The sequence below is a fragment of the Helicoverpa armigera genome, chromosome 11 (assembly GCF_030705265.1).
Source record: "Helicoverpa armigera isolate CAAS_96S chromosome 11, ASM3070526v1, whole genome shotgun sequence".
NCBI lineage: Eukaryota > Metazoa > Arthropoda > Insecta > Lepidoptera > Noctuidae > Helicoverpa > Helicoverpa armigera.
The window spans coordinates 8,942,456-8,953,588 of NC_087130.1; the positions used below are offsets into that span (position 1 = coordinate 8,942,456).

Genomic DNA, 11,133 nt, shown 5'->3' on the forward strand with positions numbered 1-11,133 from the left:
GTAAAGTAATGATGAACAATTAATAAAAACAACATAACATGATGACAACCACAAATCAAAAGGAATTATATTTGTAATAATATCTAGTAACTCAGGCAGTAGCGACAAGATTACTCTAAATGATATATCTATGTAGGTACTTGTTTGTTTGTAGATAGTAGATATGCAATATTATCTTGGAACTGCATAAATAAGCACGTTTGTTGTGAATCACGTAAATGGAATTCGCTTACGTACTAACGTGCCCTAAGTTGTGCTATATTTGAGTTATCCTTAACTGTTCTTTCACCTTTTCAAATCATTTTTATAATGGTTTATTATATGTATATCGATAGCAACAGCAGTTTGGGTCCTCTTCTGTTTTTTATTGGTGGTCACTTTAAAACAATTTAGTTACCTACTTTTTATTTATGTTTGCATATACGTGTTTTAAAACAAGTATTTCCGCTCTTTGCAGGATCAAGAAGCGTATCATCGTGAACAAAAATGTAACACCAATGACTGCACGGCCCGACCAGTGCGAGATCACCATTGAAAACTGTTGTAACATGAATATCTGTGAAACTGTAAGTATTATTCTTTCGCGTGTAGTAACATAACTAAGGACTGCTTGGCATAATATGTCTTACTTACGAGCTTTCCCAATATTCTGTCCATATGTTGATTTAATTACTAGAAGTAGAATTTTGGCATAAGCCCCATATAAGTAAGGTCGGCGAAAGAGTTATCGCGGCCCTGGTACATACCTAAAAGGCCTACGACAGAACACGACGGTTTTTAGTCAGTAAGAGTCTTCTCACCGCTGCTAACCCACAGCGGTAGGAGTCATTTGATGATAAGTGGTTTGGAAATAAACGCAAAATAGTAAAAGATTTAAGTGGACTGTATTTTGGTTGGAGGATGGCTGGTTATCGCCAAGAAGAGAACGAGCGATGTGTAGGCAATTAAGGATATGCACGCGTACCTGGCTCTCCAACGTTGGGCTTCACAAGATGGCGGCAGGCGGCGGTCTTCCCGATCACAACACAATAGTCACGTTCACACCCGCGGGCGGATTTTCACAGTAGTTCGCTATCCTACAGTAGGACATGCGACACGGGAGAAGCACGAGTACTTCTTCTTGGCGATGCGTTTACTTCCAGGCGGTTACAGCAATATGGAGCCACGGAGCGCGAGCGCGTGTCACTCTCACTCGCCAGGCGTGCGGAACAGAACAGGAGCGGGAAACAGGGGAGGGGGTCGCATCGCTCGTTTGAATTTAGTCAAACGCAGTACTATTACATTATTTGGATGCGTGGACGTAGTCCGTGAGATAATATATAGATGGCGCTACCATTTCCCCCGGCCTTAAAGGGTTGCCTTTAAGAGAAATATAACCTAGCTATGTAAGGTGTACTACCGCATAACCTATACACAGTCTAAAAGAGCGTTATAACATTTTAAATTAATATGCGTTCGCGGAAGAGGAAAATTATTATAAATTAAACTAAGTACCTAAACCTAAGAGAGAGATCCAACTTCAAGCTAGATCTCACTGAGTCGGCAGCGGACAGAGACGTACAACAGGGCGCACGTAGCTACCCTTCGCGGTTTTCACCGTGACAACACGAGTTGTGCCGTCCTTTGAGGTATGTAACTTTTCAATAATACCAAGTGGCCATGAAAGCGGCGCGGAATTTTCATTTATAATAATGACCAACGTACCCTCCTGTATAGGGGATGCAGGACTATTCCATTTAGATCTAGCCTGAAGTTGGTGAAGGTATTCTGAGCGCCAGCGCCGCCAAAACGACTGCACGAGTTTATCAAGAAGAGTATGTCTCTGAAGCAAGCTAGAAGAGTCTGCTTCAGGCGCGGGAAGTGACGACAATGGCACAGTATTTAAGAAATGCGCAGGAGTTAACGCGGACGGTTCAGCAGGATCACTACTCAAGGCTGTGAGCGGGCGCGAGTTAACTAGTGCCTCGATTTGAGCAAGAATAGTTAAAAGCTCTTCATAAGAAAGGATTTGTTGACCTATAACTCTGAAGAGATGCGTTTTAATTACTTTGACCATGCTTTCCCAACATCCACCGAAATGTGGTGAAGCAGGCGGAATAAACTTCAATCAATGCGATTAATAGAAAGTTCCTGCTGAAGGCGTGAACTATACTCTTTATTGAGAAATTTATAGAGATCGCGTAGATAAGAACTAGCACCCACGAAACAAGTGCCGTTATCCGTGTATAGACACTGTATAGGACCACGTCGCGAAAGAAATCGTTTTAGAGCGGCGAGAAATGAAACTGTGCTTAAATCCGTCGCAACCTCAATGTGCGTAGCGCGCGTTGTTAGGCATGTGAAAATACATAGCCAAGCTTTACGGCTTTTCACCCCTCGACCACGAACTGGTGTATACTGCAACGGTCCTGCGTAGTCACAACCGGTGTGTGTAAACGCTTTATTTACCTGATTGACACGTTGAGTAGGAAGATCAGCCATTGGAGGAAAGACCGGACGCGGACGGTATTTAAAACATGTGTTACATTTATGAATTATGTGGCGTATTATTCGCCGTGCAGCAAGTATCCAGTAATTTTGCCTAAGTAAGGACATTAGCAACTCTGGACCTGCGTGGAGATGTTTCTTGTGATAAAAATCAACAAGAAGGTTAACTACGTGATCATGACGCGGCAAGATGCAAGGATGCTTATAGTTGTAAGGTACGTCCGAATTTGACAAACGACCGCCAACACGTAAGATGCCGTGCTCATCGAGAAACGGCTTGAGCTTAAGAACAGCGGGAGAACAAGGTATGTTATTTCTCAAATTATGCATATCTTTGCTAAAATGAACAGCCTGTAAGGCTCGCAATAATGTATACTCTGCGACTTCAAGATCAGAGCTTGAAACACAAGTTCCACGAGGCAATTTCTTAATAAACTTACAGACATAAACGATGACACGTAGTAACTTAGACCACGATGACATGCGTAGTGCGAGTGCATAAATAGGAGATACCGGAACCTCAATAGTCACGGGATGAGATACAGACTTCCGTTCAGGTATGTCTTCGATCTCTGCATTATGTGAGGGCTGTATAGGCCACTCTGATGGATCACGGGAAATCCAAGAAGGCCCATGATACCACAAAGGATGATGCGGAAGATTAGCTGGAGTAACACCACGAGACAGGCAATCAGCGGGATTCTCAATACCCGCAACGTGATGGAAACAAGCAGCAGGAATAAGTTCTATTATTTTAGTAACGCGATTGGCGACAAAGGTCTGCCAGCGGTGAGGAGAAGAATTAACCCAAGCGAGCACTACTTTGGAGTCCGTAAATGCGTATACTTTATTGATGGAGTATTGGGACGCAATTGTGTCTTGAACCTTGCGAAGCAATCGAGACAGCAACAGAGCCGCACACAGCTCCAGTCTCGCAACTGAAATGGTTTTGACCGGCGAGACTTTAGACTTGGCACAAACTAGCTGCACAGAGTAGTTAGATCCAATGCGGACTTGCAGATATATGACTCCGCCATAAGCACGTTCACTGGCATCAGCGAAACCTATTAAGTTAATAGTACATCCATCGACTAAACCAAGATGGCGCGGCACAGTTATTTGATTGAGTGCAGAAAGCTCAATACAAAACTGTTTCCAAGCAGCAACGATATGATCCGGAGGAGTGTCATCCCACTCGCACTTTGCTAACCAAAGGTCTTTAATTAAGAGCTTGGCGTACAAAATTGTAGGAGCCACAAACCCCATTATGTCCCATAAGCGAGCCACTGTGGATAGCATAATGCGTTTGGTACACTTACCATCTGGTGATGAAATGTCAAAGCGAAAGTTATCACAATGTCTGTCCCAGCGTAAGCCGAGAACCTTGTGAGGTATGGACTTCTCGAACTCAATGTCCGGAGAAGCCTTATGCGAATCAGGTATGTGCGCGAGAACCTCTTTGGAATTGCTAGTCCATTTGACTAAATCAAATTGGCCTCGTTTGAAAAGCTGAATTAGCTCTTCACAAAGCGAAACTGCTTGCGGGGCGGAGGGACACTATAGACTATGTCATCCATATAAAGAGCGGAAGCAGCAGCAGCTGCAGCAGCGGAAAATTGTCACCTTCATCAGCAATCAACTGGCGGACAACTCGTAAAGCATGATAAGGACTGGACTTGAGTCCAAAACAAACGCGATTAAACTGATACACAGATAAAGGTTCACTATTATCAAAACGATATAAAATTCGTTGAAACTTACGGTCAGATTCACAAACGCTAATATTAAGAAACATTTGACGGCAATCAGCTGACAAAGCAATTTTGAAAAGTCGAAACTTTATTAAAATGTTAAATAAATCACCCTGTAGATCAGGACCGGCATGCAAAATATCATTGATCGACTGACCCGATGTAGTTCGGCAACTAGCATCTAAAACCACACGAAGTTTAGTGGAGGTCTTATCTTCGCGAATCACGCCGTGATGCGGAATATAATACGCGGGAAGAGAATTGTTACCCTCGTCGATTACAACCGGGCTTAAAAAACCTTTATTTATGTAATCACGCATGACGTCATTATAAGCGCCGCGCAATTTAAGCGACGCGTCGAGTTTGCGTTCTAAACAGTAAAAACGCCTAAGCGCAGCGGCATACGAGTCGCCTAAAGAATATGGGTCGCCACAAAACGGCAACGCCACAACATATCTACCACTGTCGTCGCGAACAGTGGTAGCGCGGAAATGTTCTTCACACTCGAGATCCTTACGGCTCAGCGAGGGCGGTGCGGAGACCTCTTCAAGCTCCCAAAATAGCTTGAGAAGAGAATTAATATTATTTTCTTGAAGAACAGAACAACAAGACGTAGTGTAATTTGTATTATGCAGCGTAGGTACGGCACCCATAACTACATATCCAAACACCGTCTCAATAGCGGGAGGTATATTATATTGCTTACTACGTACAATATTAGGTAGTAGTAAGTGCGGAAAAACTGAAGCCCCGATCAAGACGTCGATATTACCCGGCTGAGCAAAGTGAGCATCAGCGAGCGGCAACGACTCGAGGTGCGCGAGTAAAGACACGTCCACGTGAGCGTTCGGCAGCGTGTCCGTAATACGTTCCACGATAAGCGAGGAAACGGTGAAATTAACATCATTGTTGAAACGCGAATGTATTTTAATATCTACGGAACCCTTACACGATTTTTCTGAACCACCAATCCCTTTAACTACTAAGTTAGTATTTTTAAAGTTATTAAATAATCCAAGACGTTTAAAACAGTCAGAAGTAATAAAACTACTTTGCGATGCACTATCAAGTAAACAGCGAACCACGCGCGGCGTGTTGTTAACATCATAAATAATAACTTGCGCGGTCGCTAACAATATCGTTGTGGACGCGGTACATTGACGCTCGGCTTCGCGAGTATGATAAGTGCGCGCGCACTGCCTGCGAGCGGGCGCAATGGACGTTGTACACAAAGAAATCTCGGACTGAGACGCGGAGGGAGTGGGCGCAGTGGTACGTGCGGCCTGTGCCTGCGCCGGCGGTAAAGAAGACGAAACAGCTGGACTACGATTTATGTTTACGTTAAGGTCACCGGGGTCACTCAATACCGGAGACTTTTTCTCAAAATGCAATAACGTATGGTGGTGTTGATTGCATGAACGACATTTAGTTTTACTAGAACAATCGCTTGTTTTATGTTTTATACTCAAGCAATTGACACAACATTTATTTTCTTTAACACAATTAAACCGAGCGATTGGAGTTAAATTATTAAAAGAGGGACATTTAAATAGGTGATCGTGTACAATGTTATCGCACAGACACTTGTGTGAGTTATAGGTAGATTCCGAACGAGTTACGTAAGATTGCGGGTTAGGTACCGATTTATTGTTATTGTTGTTTCGCGATTTATCAAACTTTTGTTTATTTATGTTATTACTAGACGAGCTAGATGAACTAGGCTGCGTATTTGCGAATATCCGACACTGATCTTTGATAAACGAAAGAAAACTATCGAGTGTAGGTATTTTATTACGACGTTCGGTCATTTCGAACGCACGAATAGTTTCCGTGTCAAACTTTTTTAATGCGAGTTGCAATAACATAAAGTCGGCGAGATTTTCTAATTTTAGGTTTTTAAGGGAATTAACTGCGGTAACAAAGTTATCTATAAACAGTTGGAAATTCGAAACTGACGCGGTACCAGACAATTTAAGATTTAAAGCTTGATCAAAGTAAGTAGACGCGAGTACACGAGTATCCTGATATCTATCAAGGAGTGACTGGAATATGACCTGATAATTCTCAGCACTTGGTGTGACACCTGCGAATGTAGACTGCGCTTTCGGCGACAGCTTACCTATTAAATAGTACAACCTGTCAGCATCCGTCAGCGAGGCGTTATCGTGCACTGTAGACTTGAAACTTGCATAAAATAAAGGCCAGTTTCGTATATCGCCATCGAATGACACGAGTTCAATCGCGGGCAGTTTCGGTGCTCGGACAGCCGGACCGGCAGCGCTGGGCTTGGCGGACTGTCTACCTTCAAACTGCGATTGTATACGTTTTATGATACAATAAAGATCTTCAAATGAGGTGTACGCCTTATAATTTGGTTTAGAATTAGGATTGATAGAAAGTAATTGTGCGTTATAAGCGTCTAATAATTTATGAAAGTCGGTTCGAATATCGTCTACTGTCATACAATAACTAAGAAATGATTCTTTATTTACTTCGGAAACGTGGGCGGTTTTTGAACGCTCGTAAATATCTTGTATACGCTCAAACAAAATATTACGTTTAGCTTCTAAGATTGTCAACTCTGTCTCGGCAGAAGTGCACAATGTCTTTGTTTCCGGCATTTTTATTTAATGTATGTAGGTATAAGTAAATAACCTATAATAAAGCGGTAGTTGTTCCTAACAAGGCAACGACTTTAAAGGCGGTGGAACTAAAAGGCGCTTGAAATATGGAATTTACAAAACGACTATGATAGTTCGAATAGGTAGTTATAATAGTCAGTAGGTAGCTACGTAAGAGTATATTACCTACCGGGGTGCGGGAAATAACCACTTAATGGGTATATTTATGAACTAGGAGTGCAGCTAGGTGCTACAACTGCCTAGGTAGGCACTTCTAGAAGATACCTACGCGAAAAGTCGAGAATACGGATATAGGTATCCGGGTCGATTGGACCAAAAAATGGTTTGGAAATAAACGCAAAATAGTAAAAGATTTAAGTGGACTGTATTTTGGTTGGAGGATGGCTGGTTATCGCCAAGAAGAGAACGAGCGATGTGTAGGCAATTAAGGATATGCACGCGTACCTGGCTCTCCAACGTTGGGCTTCACAAGATGGCGGCAGGCGGCGGTCTTCCCGATCACAACACAATAGTCACGTTCACACCCGCGGGCGGATTTTCACAGTAGTTCGCTATCCTACAGTAGGACATGCGACACGGGAGAAGCACGAGTACTTCTTCTTGGCGATGCGTTTACTTCCAGGCGGTTACAGCAATATGGAGCCACGGAGCGCGAGCGCGTGTCACTCTCACTCGCCAGGCGTGCGGAACAGAACAGGAGCGGGAAACAGGGGAGGGGGTCGCATCGCTCGTTTGAATTTAGTCAAACGCAGTACTATTACATTATTTGGATGCGTGGACGTAGTCCGTGAGATAATATATAGATGGCGCTACCAATAAGTAATGTCAAATGTCTATCTCTAGTAAGTAAAACTATAGATATAATATTGGGACCGGCCGTTAGAGCAATATTCTTTAGGTATTCATCTCACATATATAAGGTATATATAAGTGATACAATGGAGGGATTATTTATGACTGAATTCACATGTTTATTAGTGTAGTGGATAACTAGTTACGATAGTTTACGTGTTGTTCTGCAGTAGTAAGGACTAATACTTTGCATACCTATAGCTGTTTGTTTATCTTACCCGAACATTGAACTGCTTGTTTTTTTTAATTATCACGTGAAATTGCACGGTTTTATAGATCTTTAGATAGTGAAATAAAAATATTTTTTTTTGAACTCACCATGACATGTCATGTCTGTTTGTTTCCTACTAATTTTGAGACACAGTTACATACGTATGTACTTAAATTGAATGTCTATTTGTTTATTGCATGATTAATGATCATCATACAATAAATTGTAGATTCTTTTTCAAAACTTGGTGTTTACATCACATTATAGGTTTTTCAAAATAAATGAGGAAAGTACTAAAAAAGGTAGTTAATTAGGGGAATACCTACTACTAATAACAAGTACAAGATAAGCCAAGCTTACTTTGTAAATATTTTTGACAACTTTAAACTCATCGTGAATTGACATTTAAATATTAAACAAACAAAAGAAACGCAGACAATATAAAACTGCATTAATAATTTTTCGATACCTACGGATATCAATGTTATCAGTTGTTTAAATAATTTAAAAACAATTTAACATGACACAAGGATGTTTGGGCACATCGGCATTGTTGCCACACTTTCATTTTGTTTAATAATGACACGTGTAGAGTCGTAGACATGCTATGCGTAGACTGTCGTATCGTATTTTACAAATATAATTTTTGCTTTGGTCTGCTCGCGCGCCTAAGTTGGTCTTCGAACACGCGATGTTCTGAAAATACTCATGTATGGAAATCTATGTTTGTAATAGAGATGATAATTTTTTGTAGTTATGCCAACTTTACTTAGTAGGTTCATTATATACCTTGGAATAAGATTTAATTTAGATGAATGAGGCTTTGGTGGAATTTAATAAAATTATAAATCAAGTTGTAAATGAATGCAAGAGTTCAGGGGAACTATAATATTTTTTTTTATACATATAGGTATTTAAAATGAATTCACGTGTAAAGTCGTTAAGCGACATGGAATTTTACTTGCTTGTTTTAATTATTTAGATTCCTATAAATTATAAAAATAAAGGCAATGTGGCTATCCGAGTTATGTGATGTCGCAATTGTCAATAGTGCATTTCTTAAAGGCCCCGTATAAATAAGTTTGCAATCGTGTGCCATATTCCAATATTATAATATAAATGAATAGATCGAAGGTTATTTGCAGTACCGAGTATTTGTACATGTTATGTTTTTATACTCATAATATGTATTTTATGGCCTAGACAGGTAAGCTTGTTGCTTGGAAGTATACCATATCTCTACTCTTTTGTAGGCAGCAGAAAGTTGCACTTGATAGAGGTAAAAATTATACACAAAATAATAATTAGAAGAGTAAATAATTTAAAAATAATAATAGAACCGGTCATGAAGAAATATTTCTTAATTCAATTAAAATGACCGAAAGACAATAGTTGGGAAAATAATATTTACCCCTTGTTATTCATATATCACATGGCTTACCTGTCAAGGTAAATATTTCGCAGGCGGCTGAAAAAATAAAATTGGTAATTTAAATATTTTAAACATGTGTTTTGTAAAAGATGTCCGAAAGATATTATTAAGAAATAAAAAAGTAATACATAGGTACTTATTTATCCAAGAGTAAGCAGATAGATTCGTTTATATTTTTTTCCGTTACTTTATTTAATTACATCATCTTTACCTTTAGCATTATTTATTTTAGGAAACAACTAGATCTAAGAGATAATTGTTTTCGTTATTTAAAACAATGATAACATGATATCCTTGATAACGAATAAATAACACTATCTGTCGCTTTTCTGCCAATTTTAGTTGCTAGAGACAATAAGCAATCACTGAATTTAGCTACAAAAATGTGTATTGCTAAACCGCACATAAAATTATACGGGTTTCACGTTATAAAGTTCCAGCACCTGTAATTTATTAAACAGAAGGCCCAGTATGTCAAGATCATCAACATAAATTATTCCAGTATTTTTACTTAGATTTAAATGCTGCTCATATTTCTCTTACTCCAAAAATATAATACTCTGCTCTGTCACCGTGCTTTCAAGGCTTTAATTTTTTGTTATTGTGTTAGTATCTCGGTAACACAGCACTATTTAATTTCTATACAATGTTTTTAGTTTAGATTTTAATGTAACCATATTCCTGCATTGGCATGCAGATTTTAATGTGCCCATAACATTCCATACAGGTTGATAATGCTTGAGCAAGTCAACCGCAATGAGTTGGTATGAGCAGTCTGTAAGGTTTCATATTTTGATGTTTCAGCTTAGCCCTGCATGGTTGGGGTACACTCGCTTACTAATCCTATTAATTTATTGTTTGATTTTGAAGGTTTTTGTAAGGGTTTTAATGTAACTAAAATTGAACCTTATGTACACGTAGATTATGGTCCATATTTGTATTCTTGTGTTTTTTTATTAAAAGATCTGTTTGTCCGAAATTGGTGCCTTTGAAATAAGTCTTTTGGGCCTCACTATTCATGATATTTTAATAACTATAAAATATGTTCTTAATTGATTTGAACCTGAAGTCAAGTTTTATGACGATTTTTTATAAACTTAAGCACTTAAACTGCTAGTTTCAAAACAATGTTTCATAAGTACTTAAGTTTAAGTTATTTTGCTTCGTATTACAATATTTTTTTACTAACACTTTAGTATATTTTTCTCTTATGCAAAATATTATGCACTTAGTTTAGATTCTACTAACAAACTCAATAACATATTGATCACAAGTCACTTTCCGTTTGCGGTGAATGCTGATCTCTACCTGTACGCAGTAGTTTTAAGGCACCACCTACTTATTACTAGGTATTATTTTAAGGAAATTACGAACGGTTCTTACATAACACACAGGATATCTATTAATATAAAATATTACCTACCATAATATATCGTAGATAAGGTGCCAGGGATTAAACTGATGAAATAATCTATATTGATTACAAGTACCTATAGATAGTTCAACTCAGATTTGCGCGCGGCCCTATGTGTGCGTCGGCTTGTAAATATACAACTTTCATTCGTGTGACAGTGACGTCGTCCGAGGATGACGTGTTCTTATCACTTTTTCTTATGGGTACAGTCGTTTACGAAAATACTAGTTATTCACGGAGAAAATTATTAAGGAGTCAGATAAAGCGTTTCAAAAAAAAAAAACAACATTCAAAGCTTTTTATTATTAAATATAGTTTTTCATTATTTTCTCATAGGTCTTTTC

The 11,133-nt window shown here is 39.2% G+C and overlaps 1 protein-coding gene across 1 annotated transcript in view; it reads left to right on the plus strand.

Moving 5' to 3' along the window:
• Positions 1 to 11,133, plus strand: part of LOC126056787 (protein cueball) — a 39,277-nt gene that overhangs the window by 24,584 nt on the left and 3,560 nt on the right. Inside the window, exon 6 of the mRNA XM_049850879.2 lies at positions 458 to 566. Coding sequence (XP_049706836.2) covers positions 458 to 566 — 109 coding nt within the window. The remainder of the gene's footprint in view (positions 1 to 457; positions 567 to 11,133) is intronic.